This window comes from Oreochromis aureus, linkage group 17 (genome assembly GCF_013358895.1).
Source record: "Oreochromis aureus strain Israel breed Guangdong linkage group 17, ZZ_aureus, whole genome shotgun sequence".
Lineage (NCBI taxonomy): Eukaryota > Metazoa > Chordata > Actinopteri > Cichliformes > Cichlidae > Oreochromis > Oreochromis aureus.
Window position 1 is genome coordinate 23,468,762 of NC_052958.1, and position 21,291 is coordinate 23,490,052.

The 21,291-nt window shown below is 45.7% G+C and overlaps 1 protein-coding gene across 1 annotated transcript; it reads left to right on the forward strand.

The window, feature by feature from the left end:
- Window positions 1-56: 56 nt before the first annotated feature.
- Window positions 57-21,032, forward strand: cped1 (cadherin-like and PC-esterase domain containing 1). Its single transcript, XM_031731574.2, has 21 exons — window positions 57-1,104; window positions 3,980-4,154; window positions 5,668-5,762; window positions 5,840-5,924; window positions 6,112-6,181; window positions 6,251-6,398; window positions 6,540-6,673; window positions 6,943-7,015; window positions 7,557-7,715; window positions 8,170-8,274; window positions 8,355-8,467; window positions 8,550-8,602; window positions 9,249-9,435; window positions 10,057-10,225; window positions 18,476-18,575; window positions 18,685-18,821; window positions 18,929-19,149; window positions 19,238-19,339; window positions 19,596-19,683; window positions 19,758-19,904; window positions 19,994-21,032. The coding sequence occupies exons 1-21, from the start codon at window positions 910-912 to the stop codon at window positions 20,213-20,215; spliced, it is 2,778 nt and encodes a 925-aa protein (XP_031587434.1). The 5' UTR covers window positions 57-909; the 3' UTR covers window positions 20,216-21,032.
- The last annotated feature ends 259 nt before the right edge of the window (window positions 21,033-21,291 follow it).

Here is a 21,291-nt window from a genome sequence, read left to right on the forward strand (position 1 = left end):
CTCTACCGTCCGGCAGAGGTCAGCCTGGAGACTCCCGGATCAAAATAGCAGATAAATGTTTACAGTTCTGCTCTCTGTGGATAATTTCCCTTTAATAGCTCTGGGGGTGGGGGATGGGGTCCAGTTAGAATTGGAACGTTAAGCCAGCTGTGGTTCTGGGCCAGTCAATCTGCCAGATTTTAGAGTAGAAAGATGCAGTTTGAAAGCTGTTGATCAGCAAAAACAGTGAGAGCTTTTTAACTCACATAGTCACACAGATGTTCGCACGCACGTGTGTCTGTGTGTGTGTGTATGTACATATATATATATATATATATATATATCACACGCACGTGGAGTGCACGCGCCTGAAATATCTGGACGAGGAGGAGCTGACCTCCTGTAGACTGCTGGTAGAGAGGAGGAAAAGCAGCTTCCTCCTGTTTGTGTGCAGAAAGGTTGGAGGAGAGGACGGACCGAGGAGCTGAAACCTGACCACGGAGCCTCCTCCTCCTGCTGCTGGCTTTAACTCAAACCAGATGGTGTCCCGCTACTCCACAGCAGCTCCAGCCTGATGCGTGGCTCCAGCACAGGAGGTAAAGCAGTTTAGACGGAGCAGAAGATAATGCGGGGAGGACGGCGCAGATTTGACTTCGAGGAGTCATACTGTGTCCTTTTAAAGGAGTGAGCTCGGAGTTTGTGGAGTTTGTGGAGTTCGTACCTCCTCCGTCTGATCTCAGGTCCGCGCGCGGCTGAGCAGCACAGCAGTCACGGCCTCTCTTGCGCGCGCACCCGTGTCTTCGGGACACATAAAAGCAGGACTTTATTTTCTAATGAAGGCTTCAAACTGCGCATGCTCTGAGCGGGCTCAGATGGAGCTGACGGAGGTGATGGAGGTGACGGAGGTACGGTGAAGCTCGCGCTCCGGTGATGCGGTGCGTCCTGCTGCTCCGCCGGCGCTCCGGCCCGCCCCTGCTGCTGCTCGCGCTCCTGCTCGCGCTCTGTGTGTACCTGATGGTGGGGGACGAGCCGGTGCGGTCAGATGTGTGCTACAAGGTATCCTCGCTCCAGATGTTGACCCGCAGGTTCGTGTGCACTCTGGAGGCTCTGCAGAGACACGCACAGGTGAGCATACCTGCGTCACACCATGACGTCATTCTGAGTGGCCAACAGTGACCCCCACCAGCATCAGTTTAGTAAAGCTGCTCACCAAACTCAATTTAAAAAAAGCAAACATTTAAGGACCACCTGCACTGAGCCAGTGATGGTCAGGCACCTGAGGGCTCCGCCACACTATCCCATCACCAAACTTAAGGCTGTTTTTATTATTTCTAGACTCCTAGATGACCGTCACCTTTCAAACACTATATTTTTAACTCCAGTTAAACTCTGTCAAACTGTAGCCCACTTTATCATGTGTCACAGTTTAGTGAAAATCATATTGCTTTAAAACTTCCTCAAATGTGTTTCATGTTTAGATCTCTCCAAAGGCACTTTATTACTGTACTGTCTCATTGGTTCCACATAAACTTTATTATTGAACCCAAAATGACTCTAAAGCTCTGTTTTAACTAAAACACTTCAAATACATGTGAACATCCCTGAGACAGCAAAGTGGAGTGAACTCTTCTTAAAACATTTTGATTTCTGAATGGACTTCTGAATGCATCCACTGGAGGAGGATTCCTGCTGGGCCGAGGCTCCTTCTGTCTCATTGTTGCTATATTTTTAGACACAGACGGATGAACGACTGTGAGCAGAGGGTTTTATTTTACCACGGGGTGACTGACAGCTGCATGGACCAATCAGAACCAGCCAATCCAGTCGGCATGTGTTCTGGGTATTTTAAGTGTGTCTTGTGCTCGGTGTCCCTGATAGAAATATTTGTGCCACGAGGATCCAGTTTCTGACAGATAGCAAGAGTGTAAACACAAGCACACTCACATACACACACACACACACACACACACACTCACACACTAACACACACACACTCACAGTGTTTGGTTTGTTTTATGAGGGCTGTAAACTCCTGTCTGCTCATCTTTCACCCTTTACTGAGTGTCGTGTTCAGAGCTCTGAGGTCAGAGTTGGAGTAACGCTGAGGCTTTAATGAGCTTTCATTCCATCTTCATCTGAAAACTTGATAATGAGTTTAGATTTACACCACTCAAGAAGAGCTGTAACATCTCCGTAATGCTGTGGCTCAGTAAAACTTTATCGATAAAGCATTTTGCTGACCCACAGGACATGAACAGCTGAGAAGGAATTTATTGAGTCTTTATGCATGAAGACAAACAAACTTCATCAATACATCTGAACGGTCTTTGTTATTGTGTAAGACGTAAAAAAATCTTTTAAATAAAGGTTTGAATGTTGTATTTCTGCTGTGTGTGTCATTCAACCTCTGCAGAATTAAAGCGACAGCAGAGGAGGGCTCACCGTGCAGGTCACCCTGAACACAATGGTCTCCACAGACTTCAGGGTACTTATGAGTATTCTTGCAGGGTTCCTGCTCTTTTAGAGTATTTTGGGGTCTTTCTCAGTCTCTCAGGAGGGTTCTGGGTCTTTCCTGAGTCTTTCTGGATTTTCTGAATGCTACAGGTATTTTGTGGTATGTACTGGTGTCTCTGGGTGATGCAGGGCCTGATTATTCCACCTCTACGAAGTTTCAGGCTCTGTCTTTGTGTCTTCAGGGTTCTTTGGTGTGTCTGATGTTTGAGAGGCCGTCCCTGGTGTCTCCATGTGTTATGAAACCTTTTAAGGTCTTTCGGGAAGTTTCTGGACTTTTCTTTGACCATCCTTCAGGGTCAGAGGTCGGTGTTGTTCTCGTGTCAGCTGACTCTCAGCTGTTGGCCATCAGCTGTTCACTTCTCTGGTTCCTCCCTACAGCTTCCAGTCAGATGTGAGGATTTACTGCTGGGAGCAGATTCTCAACATCTATTTTAATGCAGTCTGACAGGAGCAGAGGACCGGAGCCACGACAAGAACACCATGTTACCTCATGAGCTTTCAGAGGTTTGAAAAGATTCTGACTAACCAGAAAATACAGTCCAGTCCACGGGTGATGGTCAGTCGGTCCTGAACGGGTTAACGTAATTGAAACAGGAACCTTTGATCCATCAGCTGGACTCTGATTGGCCAATCGGACAGGTTAATTAAAAATGTCTGTTTGTTGTTTGGTTTAATATTTGCTATGATGACATAATTCAAATGTATTTATGTGTAAAATCATTTCTCTCATTTCTAATCCTGTAGCAGTGAACACGCTGAGATCACAGATCATGTTAAACTGAGTGAGACATTAAAACCGGGGAGGGGGGCGTGATGAGGGTGTTTTGGGTCATGTGACTCGGTCCATCAGTCTGGAATGTGGGTTGGATGGTCTGATGGTGCTCCTCCTGCTGAGTTAATCTGGAATTTTCTCTGTAAAAATCCCAGTTCATAAAGAACTGTCTGTGATCGATCTGTCTGGAGTCCAGACAGTGGAGCGTTGCTGCCTCGTTGTGTCAGCTGACAGGAAGCTGAAGGTGTTAGATTAAGGATAACAGGAAGCAGTGTGAGGCTGACATCACAGCCACTGACCCAACAGGAAAACAGCATCCCAGCCTCAGAGCTGCAGGGCTGAGCTGACTGCATTTCTTCTTCTTTGGTGAGAAGAAACACCTCACAGGCTGAACGTGTGCAGACGGCCATCATCAGAGCACCAAGCTGACCTGAGGGTTGACAAATCTTCATGGTTTCAAATGTTCATCTCTGAGCGCTCCATCAACTGGAGCTCCACCATGCCGGGTATCATTCAGCTGTGTCAAACTCCCTTAAAGCGATCTCTAAGATGTTCTCCACACCAATCTGTACATTTGTAAACTCTGTAACATATTGTATTATTTAAAGAGTTTAGTCTGTTACAGTCTTGGAGCAACTGTAACCCACATAATTTCCTTTGGGATAAAAAAAGTATTCTGATTCTGATTCACATGAACTCCTGTCGCCCCCTCAGTTGCAGCTCTTGTCTCAGAGGCCCCCCCACCGGCGCCGGGCTGTAGTTCTGACGGGGCGACACCCGGCCTCAGACACCGAGGTCCAGCTGTACCAGAGAGTCCTGCAGCAGATGGACTACGAGGTCCACCTGTCCAGATACGCCGAGACCAGCAGCTTCCTGAGGAGCACGCAGGGTAAATATACATCTGAGGGGCTGCTGTGCTGGCTTCAGGTGCTGCTGGGAAAATAAACAATCTCTCTCAAACTGATCCTGAATGAACCGTTCTTTAAACATTTCAACCTGTCAGAAAAACAAACGCACACGTGCACACACACACACAGAGACACATACACGCAGTCTCTGTATATCAAGCATGTAAACAGTGTGAGCTCGCTCAGACGGCCCCGCCCTGTTGGAGCTTTAAACAGCGACCTGAGCGAGCAGAGGTCAGGGTTTCCTGTGGGTGGAGGAGGGTGGAGACTTCCTGTGAGAGCAGATGGACCTCAGCGAGTGTTTGTGGAAAATCACTGCAGTCGTGCATGCCACAGCAGAGAAACACGAGCATGCACAAGACCGACAAACGGCCTCCGTCTGTGTTACCACAAAAGGCCTTCCATGCTTCCTTTCACTCTGGGTTTAACCCCGCCCACTTAGCCTGAAAACAGACCAGTGGGTCATCCAGCTGCTGATGTCAAATTCAAAGATGATTTATCGACAGCACTGAACGACATGAACAATTCAGGGAGATATGAGTGTAACAATAATAATGCAGATTTATTCACATGTTCATTACCACATCAACTGAATCCTGTGGCGGCAAAGAGATCTGAACCTCTGACTGGATGATTCTATCAGGTATTTTCTTAACACCCTTCATCAAACATTCATTATTATTAATGAATTACATCCTAACCTCTACCTGAACCTATAGATCTGAGTAATAAAGACTTCACTGACTGGCTTATGTGATCAGTGGCAGGTACATTATTGTGTTGTCTCTGTCCCCCTATGTTTGAGGAGCAGTGAGACAGTAAAGCTTGAGGTTTATATGTAGGTGAGGTGACAGTAAAACTTGAGAGCACGAAGTGAAGCTTCCTGCAGACCGAGGACGGCAGGAAGCTGGAACAGGAAGTTCCTTTTGCTCATGTTTGGTCATAAAACAACACAAAATGAGACGGAGCAGAAGGTCAACTCGTCTTGGCTGTAGGGGGATGGATGGATGGACAGACAGATGGATGGACGAATGGATGGATAGACAGAAGGACTAATGGATGGATGGACCTACACTTTACATCAGGTTTAAATCTGTGTATTATTGGTTCACAGCCTGAGGATGGTCTCACTGTTGAAGTAAAGTTGTCTGTGTTGAACATCCTGCTTCGTTCTCTTTCTGCTGAAACCAAACAGCTCCAGCCAAAAGCCCACCGCAGAGCGTTTCCTGTCAACAATCACTTCCACATGTTCCCGTTTTCTTTGTGTAAAACAAGTAGAAAAGGCCTCTGGTGGTTTTGGATTCTGTGGTCTTTCACAGTCAGAGGTGCAGAGTTTGGGGTGAGCTGGGACTTGTGCAGGTGGCTCTTTTATTTTATCTGAAAGTGTGAAGAAGATGATGTCCCTGAGTCTACCTGACTGATGTGATTTGTCGCATTGTGAATAAAACTCCACTTAACTACAGGTGAGGCTTCTGTGTGTCTCCATGGTTACAGGCATTGGTGGGTGGAGCCTCCTGCTGTGCCTCAGCACGTCAGAGCAGAGCTGTCTGAGGAGGATCTCCTTCTCTCACCTGCAGCGTCATCAGACGGTGAGCCTCTCCTGTCCTGTCTGTGTCAACTGACGGCATGTTTGATGACATAACAGCTAAACTGTGTGTGTGCTCAGGTGAACCTGCTGCCCGGGCTGATAGAGGCATTTTCAAACGTGGGTGGAGGTCTGTGTCGCTTCTATACACACTCCCAGCTGACAGGTAAGTCTGCAGCAGGTAAATCAAATCAGCTTATTGATCTTGATTAAATGTGATAGATCAGCTGATTGTGGCCTAAGTCGCATGATCTGTGCTCATCCAACATTAGACATTACTGCCAAATAAGAGCACTGCCTGGAACTGAGCTTTAATCTGAAGCTCCCAGCTAACCTCTTGCTGTTTCTCTCAGAGTCTAGTTTACCCATGAACCCTCATGCCTGTGGATCGACTAATCAGAAGCTGCAGATTCCCCTGGACAGGTGTGTATGTGACCAGCTGACAGCAAGTTATCTGAGTTTTGTGAGGTAATATTTCTTGTTTCTCTAAAGTTTCCCTGACAGCCAAGCCCCTCCTCCTGCTCTGGTTGCCATGGTGAATGTTTATGTCCTGGTGACCTCAGTGACCCCGCTGACTTCTTTCCTGCATGACATCAGCGTGGTGATGACCATTCAGCATCCGAGGGGCCAACCTGTGAAGGTAAAACATCATCCTGTGTAGGACTTGCTCACACTTCACTGCTAACACATCCTCTTTCACTTGCAAATCAGTTTCCCATTGGGGACAATAAATTATCATTGACCATTGCTGTTAGCCTTTAGCTCCTCCTCTTCCTGTCAGCTCAGGGACTTCCTGCTGCAGCACCTCGATCCAGCAGCCTCCCATCAGGCTTTGAGGCAGGTGAAGCAGGTGATAAGTAAAGTGCTGCAGGCGGCTGCAGCGTCAACCAATAAGAAGCAGCGAACCATAAGCAGGTGAATTCTAAGCTGAAACTCTTAACTTTACTTCCTGTTTCACAATCCAGATTCAGTACACACCTGTCTGTCTGCAGTTGCTCCAAACTGCAGCTAAAAGTAGGAAGGTATAAAGAAATGAAGGTAGGAAAGTAGAGAGCGAGTAAGAAAGAAAGGTGGGTAGAAAGGATGAAGACTTGAAAATGCCTCAGACTGGATCTGTCATGTCTACTGAGCGTGTGCAGTCTGCGCCCCCTTGTGGCTCACGTTGTCACTACTGTGTGTTTCAGGTGTGTGTTGTGCTTCCAGCTGCTCACCTTTACTTTGCTCTTCAGCAGCTCTGTCACACCTGTGGTAGTCCAGGTAAGAGTTTGACCATTAACTTTTCACATTCAGCCCAGCCTTCCAGCTGGTCTTCAGAGAAGTTCTGCCTCCTCTGGGTGAAAGGGTTCAAACTCATGAAGAGGCAGAAGAAGCTTCAAGCTACTGAGACACCTGGAGGTTGAGTTACATCAGGGGTGGGCAACTCCAGGCCTTGAGGGCCGGTGTCCTGCAGGTTTTAGATGTGTCCTTGATCCAACACAGCTGATTTAAATGGCTAAATGACCTCCTCAACATGTCTTGAAGTTCTCCTGAGACCTGGTAATGAACTAATCATTTGATTCAGGTGTGTTGATCAAGGGTGATATCTAAAACCTGCAGGACACCGGCCCTCAAGGCCTGGAGCTGCCCACCCCTGAGTTACATGATGACCCAGCAGAGCAACCGTCTCTGACTGGACCTGAGAATAACCACACTTTACTGGACCTCAAACACAGAACCAGTCTGAGCTGTTCAGGTGAATGACCAGCAGAGGGCGCCTTGACCTCAGCTGCTTTATGATTGGTCTGCTTCTCCTCTTCAGGTGGACACGCAGTTAAACGTTTCAGGGCTGAGCAACGATGCCTTTGACCAACAGATCACCAAAGACCTCATCCTGGAGGACACGCTGCACTTCCTGCTGCCACCACTCTCACACCTGTCCTCACACACACACCTGTCCTCGGAGAGGGAGGGGAGCCAGGTGAGTAGCTTGTTGTCATTAAAGGAGTAGGAGTTTTCTATGTCAGGAAAAAATTAATGAATAAGTAATAATTAATGAATAATTATTAATAATATATTAATTAATAATGCAAAAGATAACAATAAATAATGAGTAAATTCTATAACACGTGTAGAAAAAGAATAAATATTTTAATAAATTAATAAAAAGCGTATTTATTGAATAATTAACCAAAACAAATAAAATGAAATAAATAAAAGAAACAGAAACACTGAGTTAAAAATTAATTAAACCTGATGGACATCCTACAGACACTTTTTTTGATTCATAAATAAAAAATAAGATACTGTTTGTTTTTATTAATAAATAAAAAAATTAAATGTCACCCACCTGACTGTGTGTGTGTGTGTGTGTGTGTGTGTGTGTGTGTGTGTGTGTGTGTGTGTGTGTGTGTGTGTGTGTGTGTGTGTGTCAGTACGGTGGCTGTACAGGGACACTTGGCATCTGTTTGTCTGAAGACGAGTTTCTTCTTCTGCTGCACTTTCAGTTGCTGATGAAGACATCATCAGCGTTTCAGCCGGTTAGTTAAGCCCTGCCTCCTTCATCATCTTCTTCTTCATCAGTGTTAACTGTGTTTGTCTGCCTTGTTTGTCCCCACAGCTCTATCCCAGTGTTTCCTCCTCCTCATCCTTGCCTTGCAGCCTCTCTGACCTCCCTGACCTCCTGACCCAGATCGAACGTTTCTACAAGCTGAAAACAAACAGGAGCTGCAGGTAAGAGGCTCACAGGTGTGAGATCATCCATTGTGTGTGAACTTAGACGCTCACAGAAGGTTGATGTCTGATGTTCCCACAGGACAGACGAACCGCCCAGTCAGCAGCCAGCTCTGTCTTCCTCGCAGGACGAAGGTGAGATGTGGATTTTAGACCAGTGCTGACATCTGGAAACACATGTGGTCACATGATGCTGCTCAATCCATACAACCTGTTCTAGCTGTCACAAGGCGACAGGCAGGTACACCTGTAGAGGTACGCAGGGCTAACACAGACAGCCATTCACACCTACACCTGTGAGAGAAGCACAGGAAGAATGTGCTCATCGCTGGTCCTGGTACTGCTCACATCTGTCCCACTAATGTAGATATGGGCTGACTCACTGGTGCCTCCTGGTGGCGGTGGGACAAATGGCATTTGTTTGCAGATGGAAAAGCATCAGCTCACTGACGGTTATCTGCTTTAACGTACAGGTGGAAGTGAAGCTGTGGTTAGTGGATGCAGTTTGCAGAGGTTTTCTGATCCATGCAGCCAAAGTGTGATCACAGCATCCGCAAAGTTTTTTTCTTTAACGGAGTTCCAGCTTCAGCCTTAGAGGATGATGCTTGGTTTCTACCTGAGGAAACAGGAGATGGTTTTACCCCCAAACAAGTTCAGGGGCTTCCTAGGCGGGACTTGCTCAGTACTCTACTGTGAAAGCTCTGTTCATTAGTGGTAGGTGTCATGGGTGAAGTGAAGTAGAACATCGAGATCGAACGTCATGCTGATTCTTCTGTTTCAGGTGTCTGTGTGGACCCCCACCTTCGACAGATCTACACAGATCCCCCCCTCATTCTGACCCCCCCATTCCATCCCCTGGTGAAGGAGTACCGCGCAGAGGTGACCTTTGACACAATGACAGTTCGGATCCGGCCGGAACCTGTCAGCTCGGCCTGCAGGATCCACCTGGATGAACACCGAGGACCCAGGTGAGACCAGGACTGTAAAAACCAACAGGTTACAGCAGAGAACGTGAAGAACTACAATTCCCAGACTTCCTGGCCCTTAGAAGGTGCAGTCGAGATAGTCCTGAATGAAAGGAACCTCGAAATGTGACATTTGATTGGACAGCATGTTTAAGCAGGAGTCGAGACAACAGATGTACTTCCTTTATTAGATTCTTTTAACACGTTTCTATTGAAGTAAAATCAGAACGTGAACTGCTTTATAGCATTCGCCATTTTGATTTGGGGCATGAAGCAAGCAGCAGCCTGCTGACAGCAACCAGCTACTACTACTACTTCTCTTCTGGGCTTTAACTATGCTCCTAACGTCTGCTGGAGTCATGGTTTGGAAACAGGCGCCATCAAGGGAGGACACCCTGTCATACATTAGCATTATGCTGGGCTTTTATGAGGAAAAAGGAAGGGACACAAGAGTTGTTTTATTTCAGTTTAGATTTGTGATCCATGCTGGATTTATGAAACTCAAATAAAATGTGAAGCTGGCTTTGTAGCTCCATTTGCTCCTCTTCACAGAGGATAACCTCAGTTCACCTCCTTGCAGCCACTTTTACAACAGCAGGATTAACAAGAAGTTTCTTCCTTCAGGATGGCGAACTACCCGGTTGGCCTCGGCAACAGCAAGATCAGCATCCTGGTGATGGACAGCAGCCACCCGGAGCCTGTTATCATGTCCATCTACACTGTCCATGTTTACAGGGAGAGTCGGCCCAGCCTGCCCATGTTTGGATATCACGTGATGTGCAGCTTTGTGCAGGTAGGAGCTTTTCTGTTAGCTGGTGGACTGCAGGGTGTGTGACGTTCATTTCTTCAAACATAAAGTCTCCTTTAAGTTTGTATTTTGCTGTTTCAATGGGGTTGAAGTCATCAGTTATATCATCAGTCTGATCAGGTCTGCTGAAGCTGCTCTCATCACGTTAGTTGCCCGGAAGAGCCCTGAAATGTTACATTACCCTGAAAAATCCAGACAACAACAATAAGGCCCAATTCCCACCTGGCTTCCCACTCTGTGATAGTTTGACTGAATAATCTCTGAAAGCTAAATGGTGAGAAACACAGCAGCAAGCTCTTCAATGCTGTTGATGGAAATGGAAACAACCAATCAGGAAACTTCAGACAGCTTTGTTAACAGGATGTTCATCATTTAAAGCAAAATGCACAAATTCTGGTCCCATTACACCAACGTTTTGCCACAGTCTGGCTGAAGCAGACTGTGTGGAGTGAGGAGGTGGACCCAAGTGCAGACAACACAAAGTGTGGAAACAAACTTGATATTAACTGAAAGTGAGCCGTTTGTTAAAGGCTGGTTTTAAACATACCAAACATGGGGCAAAGACAAAACTAAACACTAACCTAAACTGGGTGAACTAAGGCTAAACATAAAAAACTCTGAACATGAAAACCTGACATGAAAAACCTTAAACACGACAACTTGGCATGTAGACCTGGGAACATGGCATGACAGCAGACGATCGGACAAGGAATGAATGAAAACACACACACTAAATGCACACAGGAGGTTATCAGGAGAAGTGGAAACACATGGGGAAACAGCTGACTGGAATGAACATAATGACACCACAGGGGAAGTGAAACTAAACACAATGGACATGGGACACCAGACATCTTCAAAATAAAACAGGAAATATAATGAGACACAGACACAACACGAGCTTGGACACACAGACATGAAACACACGAAGGGCGAGGGAAACTTAAACACACCGGGTGAAGACACTAGGGTAATCTAATAAACAATGAACTATAACGGCAACCTAGGCATAATAAAAATGAACTTATATAACCTAATGAAATTAAACATAAACCATAAACGTCAAAATATATTAAAACTTAAAATGCTGAGTCAAATGACACAGGATCAGGACACATTTATTTGTTGTTTATTATTTTGTGTTGTTTATTACATCAGCTTCACAGGTATACAGAATTCACTTCTGTTAGCTGGTGGACTGCAGGGTGTGTGCAGTCCACCAGCTGCACACACCAAATTATTTTATTTCATTCTGCCTTCCTTGACGCTTCACCCCTCCATTATAAGAATTATATGATTTGGGGGTTTGTCCGGGATTTTGTAAAACAAGGTTGGAACAGGTTTATTTTGTGTTACGTCTGATTTCAAACCTTCTGGTTACTCCAGTTACAAATGTGAGTTGTTGCCTGGATGTTTGAGCCCTTTTTGAGTTTCCAGTGTTTGCACAGGTAGGACAGCTAAGTGTCTGCCTGAGCTCTGCTGTGTTGCTTGCAACCTCTTTTATTATCTTTTGTTATCTTTTATCTGGTTTTTAGAGTAAGTCAGGGCACAGATAAGGTGAAGAGATGAGTTTGGCAGGATCTGCTGGTCATTTATTGCTTTTGTAACTATGAGTGTCAGAGAGCAATACAGCAGAGCCTGGCACAGAAAACTCTGTCTGTCTTGACATCTGTTTCCTTCACACTTTACTGCTTCAGTAAATCTGATTGAATCTGATCAGCCTGATAAAAAAAAAAGCTCTGGTGTTTTCTAATGTCTGCTCCGGGCTTGGCTCCAGCTTTCAGTAAACCATCTTGACATGACCTCGACACTCTGAGAAGAATGAAATGTTGGCTCCGTTTGTTTCTGCCTAAATTCCTCTCACATCCCTTTGCGGTGCTAACAGCTCGACGCCTGCGGCGAAGCGTGAGCAGGCATTTGCAAAGCTGATGCTTCTCCAACATCTGCACTCATTTCCATCAGCTTCTCCTCTGTGACCTCAGATGGATGTTTCTCAGGACTGCAAAATAACATCTGCAGAATAAAGCGAACTGTGTGAGGAGCTGCTTGTTTTCGGCTCAGGGTGTAGAGGATTCAGGTTTTCTGTCTCTTAGTTTCAGATGATGTTCTTCAGGTAACCTGTAAGTCTTTTCTGTCACTGTTAAATCTCCAGTGAGCAAACAGCTCCCAGCTTTCAGTCTGTTCAGGAAGAAGATGGTAATCTGCTTTATCTGGATCAGTTTCAGGTCCATAACATATGAGCTTACCTGATGCAGGTTAAAGCTGTGTGGGGCCCATGCCCCCACGTAGCCCCAATCCCTCTCAGGTTCATGTTTTCATCTGCCCTCCAGCTGCCCCCTTCTCATCCACCTGTGATCCACCTGTGAGCCTCAAATTGAGTTAAAGAGGGCGGAGTTCAGTGGGCCTGGTTGGCCCCTGAGAACACAGCGCTTATTGATGCTCAGCCATCAGGCTCATCAGGTCACCAGTAACTTATCCAGGATCAGTAGTCAGAGGTCAGAGTTTGGTCTGAGACTCTGTCTGAGCGTGAGCAGGATGTTCAGCTGAAATATTACTGAAAACAGAAAGTCGGTCTGAGGATGCTTCAGTGCAGATGTTTGCTGATGTGTGCATGAATGTGAGCTTGTGTTTAGCATGTGTTTTTTATGCATCACACACTCAAAGACTAATAACAAAACTAAAAACTGATGACTCTGTGGAGTGTTAATGATCAGGAGTGGGCGTTGGCTGCTTCTCTCTGCAGACGATCTGCAGCTCCAGCAGGTGGGAGCAGAGTCACACTGGAATCAAACCTGTACTCACATTTAACAGTAAAACCTTGAGTCAGCTGACGAGAGCTAAAGATAACACTGCATCAAACAAAAACATAAAAACAACAACAATAAAAATAACAAAATTAATAATAGGCAGCACGGTGGCACGGTGGTTAGCACTGTTGCCGCACAGCAAGAAGGTCCTGAGTTCAATTCCACCATCAGGCCGGGGTCTTTCTGTGTGGAGTTTGCATGTTCTCCCCGTGTTTGCGTGGGTTCCCTCCGGGTACTCTGGCTTCCTCCCACCGTCCAAAGACATGCAGTTTGAGGGGATAGGTTAAATGGATAATCCAAATTGTCACTAGGTGTGAATGTGTGAGTGAATGTGAGCGTGAATGGTTGTCTGTCCCTGTGTGTTGGCCCTGCGACAGACTGGTGACCTGTCCAGGGTGTACCCCGCCTCTTGCCCTATGACAGCTGGGATAGGCTCCAGCGCCCCCCGCGACCCTGGAAAGGATAAGCAGAAGCGGATGGATGAAAATTAATAATAATTTTTATTATTATTACAATAAGAGTTTTGAGGCCTCGGGAGTTTCTGCAGGTTAAACTGAGTGAAGAAAAAGACTCAAACACACCTGCGTATGTGTGTGTGTGAGTGTATCATGTTACAGTCATGTCTTCATTGGTTATCTGATGGAGCTGCTGAGCTTAATCTTTGTGTCTGTGCTCACCTGAAGACATGTGACCCTGGATCCTAAGCTGCTGCCAGTCAGAGTCCAGAGACGTGTGTGCTGATTGTGAGGATTGTGGTTGTTGTTTGAAGCTCATTGTGAGTCTGAATAAATCACTTCTAGCTGGTCCCCCCCCACCCACCCACCCCTTCAGCTCCTCTGTGAGAGCAGTAGCTCAGTCCAGATGTGTCATCCAGATGTTTCATTGTTGCAGATGTTCTCACAGTGTGCTGAGAGGACAAAGACCTTCATGTCCTGATTGGTCAGCTAAAGACAGACGAACGGTGGCCGGCTCAGAGACAGCAGGGTGGGGGTTCGTTGTTGTATTTGTTTGTGATGCTGGAGCTCTGTGAGGACATCTCACCTGTGAATCTCTCTGAGAACACCTGTGCACACCAACACGTCTCAGACCTCCGGCCCGTCTCTGCAGGCGGGTGAGCCAGAGCTGATGGATCAGTATCAGCAACATCATGCTCTGGAGGCTCCGCCTCCTCCCTCTCTGGACTGTGTGGGATGTGGAGCGTTAGCGTGAAGCAGCTTTTCATTCCTAACCTAAACAGAACAAAATGTTTTGGCAGCGACTCTCTGACCTTTGACCTCCTGTCTGCAGCGTGATCCCATTAAGCCTGTTTGTTTCTGTGGAAATGCAGATCAGCAGCTTATTTATCAACTTTCAGATGAAGCTGAGCTCAGAGATGCTCTGGGAGAACGACCACAAAGCCACTCCCAAGCCCTGAGCTGCACCCAGCTCCGCCCTCCGCCTCCGCCCTCGCCTGTCATGATCCTGGGTTTTGTACCTGGATTTTTTCTGTTTTGGATTTTTGATTTTGGTTTATTTAATATTCTGAGGTGAAGGTCCTAGTTTTGGTTATGCTTTTGATTTCTGTTTGTATCCCCAGATCTCAGCTCAGCTCGTTATCGGAGGTTTTCTTTTTTCATTCCCCGTCCTCTTGTGTCTAGTTTCCTCTCCCAGTGTCCTTCTTTGAACTCAGTCTTGTCTCCATGTTAATTTGTCTGTTTCCCTGTCATTTCTCTGTGTAGCCCAACATGTCTGGTAATTTCTGTTTGTCTCTCTCTCCTTCCCTCACTCTGTCTCTCTCCATCCCTCGCTCTCTCTCTCTGTCCCTTGCTCTTACCTTGGTTTTTACTTTGATAGTCTCCTGGCCTGTGTGCAGGATGTTGTGTTTGGCTTCCCTGTCTCATTAGTTAGACTATGTTTAGCTGTGCTCTCTCCTGTGCTCTGTTCCCTCGTTTGCCTTGTGTATTTAAAGTCTGCATCTTCCACTGCTCGTTGTCATGATCTTCCTCAATGCCGTGTTCTGCTATCGCCCTCTGCCCTCCACCCGCCTCAGTGCTGATGAGGCTTTTGAAGCGCTGGTCTGAGTCCAGCTGTCTCCACCCACTCATGTCCACCTCTGCTCCAGCTCTGGGTTACAGGCCTGCATGAGTTTCCCCCTTGCATGTGCACTAATGGTTCAGTCCAAGCGTACTGTGTGAATGCCTCCACACCTCCACCTCTCTGGTTATGAACCCCGTCAGCAGGCAGATGTTGCTGCAGATGTTCCTTTGAATGTATTTGGAATGCTGCGTGTGTGTTTGATTCTTCTCAATTGGTTTGGTCAGACCTCCTCCTCTCCCGTCTCCACCCACTGCTCCGTTCGGAGGTCTGAGTTTCCCACAGAAGGCGGCTCAGATGATCTAATGAGCGCTGATCCGGATTTACCAAGACTCTCAGACCTGAGATCAGTTCTGCAATCACATGGGAGGATTATCTGAGTGTTTCTGCTCCTCTATGATGGATTTATTCTGACACCACACAAACAGCCCACCCCCACCCACACCTCATTCCTGCAGGCGGAGAAAAAACTCAGAATCCTCTTTTCATGTTCAGCAGTTTGTCTTTTTCTCTCATTTATTTATTCACACACACACACACACACACATTCTCACAGGGTTAATATGCGGCATTCCTTTGTTACAACACTACCAGGGTTAGCTGTTAAATAAAAGAAGCAAAAACAGAGAACATGGTGTTGAACTACGACTCAAACACACTGCTGTGTGTAAATTAGTGTACTAGAACAAACTTTCATGACAGTATGAATGCTTAAGGAACAGTTGCCGTGTGAAAAGCATTTAGGTTTAGAAAGCTTATTTATTATGTGTATAAAAATCAGTGCCAGTGTGTGTGTACATTCTTAATCCCTTTCACAGTGATGATAAATGGATGTTGGTTGCCCTGAAGTGCAGATTGGTGCCACGTTATAACAAGTTGTCTCAGCAGCGTTAGAGTTCAACACTTCTGTGGCAGGTTTTCCTTCTTTTGCTTCTCTTTGCCTTTATTCCTGACTGACATATTCTTTCTTGGTGGTTTGAAACTAGCAAGTGCTTGACTAAGTGCTAATGTACTCAAAGTCATATCATATTTAATCTTCAGCTGTGTGAAAAAAATATTTTCCTGTTCTTGTTTTCTCAGTAATATCCGCATATGCCTGTGACAACCCCCATTTAAAATCAGGGACAGAAATGGGTAAACCCTGATGTCTCATCCCTAATTGGTGCAACTCCTGGCGCTGCAACTCTCCCCATGTTATAACCATACCCAGTCTCCAATGTTTCTATTCTTGTTTTATTAGAAATTATTTAATAGTAAATAATGTACATCATAAACATCTAGTTTATGTGAAATGAACTATAGTCTGATCATTAAAAAATCAAATATTTATTTACTGAAAATAAAAACTGCACTGATTTTCAAAATGAAGGAAAATATTGTTTACAAACTGATGAAATCTCCAAAAAATTAACCTGTTCAGGAATAATAATAAGGTTTAAGCATGAAACGTCACGTCACATTCATCAGCAGGAAATTACGGCACTCTGACACATTAAAAAAAAAACAGCCATTCGCAAAGAGAACACATTCATTTAGAAATTCATTTAGTTTTTAATGTTTGACACGTGTTTCACACCTGTGATCCGGCGTTTGCTCTGTGGTCCTCTATCAGCTCTGTGTGGCTGCACAAATACCAGCTCCATCAACTCAGCACCACCCGTCTGTTTTCACTGAACATGAAAACGTCTGACTACGATTCTGACCTTTGTCATATTAACTATCCTGTGAACACGAGATTTGAAAATAATTTGTGATATTTGATTATTTTAAACTCCCAGCTCATAGTTTAAAAAATAAAATACAGGGTTTTTTTAATCATCCAGGCAAAAAGCAAAAAGCCCTGCCCCTGAAGTTATAAAAATGATTCTCACAAAGCAAATCATTTTTTACTGCACGTCATATCTGACATCATCAGGCTTCAGTAGCTGCATTTACACAAAAGCTGTCGTCATGGTTAAAGTGACGTCTGTGCTCTTTCGTCGCGTTGTTATGGAGTTTGAAGCAGAAATGAAACTCTGATCAGAGGGAAAGGCTCACGTCTCTCTGAGTCCGGGTGAGGAAGAGGAGCGCGTGGCCGCGGCCTCGATGAAGTCAGAGTTGGGGGCGACGTGGCGGCGGCGAGGCCTTAAACGGTCCGCTGCTGCTGGAGGCGGCGTGTTTGGAGCTGATCTCGGAGCAGCGTGTACACTGAGCGCAGGTACGAACAAGAAAATCCCTGTTAAGTTTTCTTGTCGCACTTTGTTGCGAGCTGCGCTGCTGACTTGAGGAATGTGACGCCGCCACGACGAAACCTGCAACAGCAGCAGCAGAAGAAGAAGAGCCAGCGTTTGTGATGGCAGTGGCTGTGAAGTCTGCGCCAGACCTGGAGGCTCCCACGGGGACTCTGAGGTGAGCGTGGATCGCTTTGCTTGACTCCTGACCTCTGAGCAGAGGAGGACGGGGACGGATCCACAGAGGAGGATGAAAGAGAAGCTCTGAGAGAGGAAGCGGCGAGCACATGAAGAAGACGTGGTGTTTGACAGCGAAAAGCTTCAGACCTCAAACAGCAGATTTACCTTCAGAGGCCAAAGCTCACTGGGATGGATGCGACCTCTGACCCTGGAGGGAATCAAACCCAGTGATTAAAACTAAAGATGGTGCAGTCATGTGTTTAAGTTTTTCATGTGTAATTTTCTATGAGTAGAAAACAGCAGAATCTATTCGATTTACCAATGTAACCAGCTGTAAAGTTTTTATTAAACAAAATAGTAAAAACTCGTTTCAGTTTCAGGTTTTAAAGGAAACTTCAGACTGACGCTTCCTCTGAGGGTTCCTTTGTTTCCTCTTTATCTGTGTCCAGAACATCTCAAGTTCAGGTGGTAGAGTAGGTCACCTACTTATCAGAAAGTTGGTGGTTTGATCCCCATCTGCTCTAGTCTCTGTGCTCTTCGATGCATCCATCGGAGTTTGAATGCATATGAATGTTAGATAGAAAGCACTTAAATGAAAGGGCATAGAAAAAAGTGCTTGTGAATAAGGCAATTTGTGTAAAGTGCTTTGAGTGTTCAGATACAGCAGAAAAGCACTATATAAGAAGTAAGTAAAATTTATTTATATAGCGCTTTTCACAGATAAAAATCTGTGAAATAAAAATCATAAAGTGCTTAATTTTAACAAAATTAAAAAGAATGAAAATACAACAAATAACAATATAAAACAATAAAATACAACATAAAAAAGAACCAGTCCATTTGCCATTTTACCAATTACAGTTCGTGTTTGCAGAGTACTGCTGTCCGAAATCACACACGGGAGGTTCAGAACTTCCTGGAAGTGCTGATTGCAAATTTGTCACAGTTTGATGTCCGTTGTTCAGGACTGCAGTCTGCTGGTCCAGCCGGGTCGCCCCTGTGGTCTTCAGCCCCACAGCGGATCCCAGAGTCAACGTAATGCCTGCAGCTCAGGACACGTGTCAGGTCTGAGGTCCTGCTGGCGGACTGCTCCCTTAAGATAATACATCAGATTTAAGTTATGTGACTTTTTGTTCTCGCTGCCTCACCTGTGTGTGTCTCACCTGACTGACAGGTCGCTGGGTCGTTCCATGCCTCAGCTGTTCTGACAACAGGACGTGCGACTGGAGGGAAGTTTCCTGGCAGCCAGATGGTTGTTATCACCCAATAGTGGACCACCCCCTGCTGCAGGACTGTATGAAGGACAGAAAGGTAAGGTCACCTGATCAACTGATTTGAACCAGTCCATATCAGACGTCTCAGTTTGTGGACGGTCGTCCTGATGGAGTTACATCACCCGTTCTCTCATTGCTCCTCAGCTGTTGTTTATCGGGGACTCAACAAATCGTGGGATGATGTACTTTCTGATGGAGAGGGTGAACTCCACCCTGGAGGACTGGGGCAAAGCTCACGACACGCTGGTCTACAGGAACCTGAACAGAGGACGAACTCTGGTCAGCTACTCGTACTATCCTCAGTTCTGGCTGGAGAAGAAGCAGCGACCCACGTTCAGGCAGGCTCTGCAGCAGCTGCTCAACAGGTGAGGTCCTAACAATCCACTTTTGAGGCAAGTTACATGAAGCCGTGAGATATTTAACTGGTGACTTTTCCTGTTCTTGTCTGTTAAGGTCTCAGCCTCTGGTGAACTCTAACCAAACAGTTCTGGTGGTGGGAGGAGTCCAGTGGCTCAACACCAATCACCTGAGGACAGTCAGTGAGGTGCTGGACAGGTGAGGAGACAGTGTAACACCACCTACATACAGTATAAACCACAGTGTTATCTCCATATGGGCTTACACTGATCTAAAGAACAGAGGACCTAACACTGATCCCTGAGGTTCACCTGTACTCCAATCCTGCATTTACTGTAACATGAGAAACCCTTTCAGTAAAGACACTAACCCAGGGCTTAGCGTTCGGGATTAGCAATGTTATTGAGGACTCTGGTTTCTATGGTAACGTGGGGTTACTTCTGTCCCTCCTCAGTGAATCTCTCAGTAACATCCTGGTGGTGGTGAAGTCTTTAGGGATGGGCTTCCATCTGCCTGTGGACGGGATCAGGTCTCTCAGTCTGGTAGGTTCCTGTTCCTGCTGTCATTCATACCCCTCTATGGGAATTAAAGCTGCTTTCTTTGATCATTAATTCAGACAGAGATACAGGACCTGTACAGGGAGAACGATGACATTGTCACCACCGCCAAGCATCATGGGTACGAAGTGATTGACACGTTCAGCATCACGATGGGTCGATACAAAGAGTTCCTGCAGGGACGCTGTGCCTGTCACTTTCATGAGGTAACACAACTTTATTTATCAGCAAACGAAGCGCTTCCCGTGGTCAGGGCTGCAGGCCTCACAGCTGATGTTCTGCTCTGTTTTCTCAGGTGGAGAAGTTTTGGTCCACAAAACCTTCCAGTGACAGAACGTCCACCGCGAACACGAACAGAACAGAGAGAACTGTACATACACTCGGCAGCCAATCAACCCTGCCAGACACGGAGCAGGACGCGGGGCCTCAACCCCCAACCTATCGTGTTAGAGGACCAGTGAACCAAGTATACTCTGAGATCCTTCTGAGCCGCCTGTGTCCCAGTACCCGAAACTGAACACCTGGGAGGGGCCAGGTGAATCCTGCGGGAGAGTCACCTGTCCCCCTCCAGGACATGGACTTCAGAGAGGGGTTGGGGGACTCAAAGGTGGAGGTGGATTATTCAGAATGAACAGAAGCCTCACTGTGCAGGTCAGGAGCACCAATCCGACGAGACGCTGAGGGTCTCAGACTCAGCTGCTGGCTTCTAATAAGCAGAGGTTACTTGAGATAGCGCTCAGCTGGTTCCTGCTGCTCGCAGGTGTTTAAAGCTTTCAGCATTTCAGTCCCAGCAGCAGGACTGTTAATCTCTGACCTTCTGCTGGGATTTTCCATTTCAGAACCAGAAAAATGCTCCGGAATAATTCTGCTGACTGCACCAGCTGCTTCTTGCTGGCCCATGTGTTTGACAGTGATAGGAGTTAGCGTGGATTCAAGCAGCTGCTTCCTGATTCAGACTTAGCCTCAGGCCTCACTGATTGATCGATTCTGTATGTCAGACCAGTTTTAGCTCCAAAGACTCGATGAAAGCTCTTCATCACGTGACAGAAGTGTCTTTTATGACTCTGCTTATATTTCTATATTTTTCTACAGATGTATAATGTGTCTTTTTATAAGCTGAAAACAGAAGAAATTAATATTTTTATGACTGTGCTGATTCTGCTCTTCATAAAAAAACAAAAAGTCAAACAAAAAAGTTTTTAATTCTCAACTGTGAACACATTCATAACCAGAGTGCTTGGTCCTCACAACGTCTTCACTCTAACAGACTCATTCTTTTAAACACTGTCTCACTTATGGCTTTATAACATTTAATAAAACACCAGTGGACAAAACTCATCTTTTTCTCTTTATTATTATTATTATTATTATTATTATTATTATTATTATTATTATTATTATTATTATTATCATCTCCAGCTTCATCAGGACAGATTTTAGGTTGTTGAATAACTTTTGGAGGTCCACAGAGGAGGCTGAAAGCTCCAGAATTAGGAAATAAATTGTTTTTTATTTATTACATTTTTGGTCATATTGACAAAAGTTGCTTTAAGAAAGTTGTCTTTACGTTTTCAGGAACTGAACGTGGTGACA

Coding starts and splice junctions, on each gene's coding strand:
- cped1 (XM_031731574.2), top strand. CDS start 910: ATGCGGTGCGTCCTGCTGCTCCGCCGGCGCTCCGGCCCGCCCCTGCTG. Junction 9,436..10,056: donor GATGAACACCGAGGACCCAG/GTGAGACCAGGA, acceptor TTCTTCCTTCAG/GATGGCGAACTACCCGGTTG. Junction 19,340..19,595: donor GTCAGTGAGGTGCTGGACAG/GTGAGGAGACAG, acceptor GTCCCTCCTCAG/TGAATCTCTCAGTAACATCC.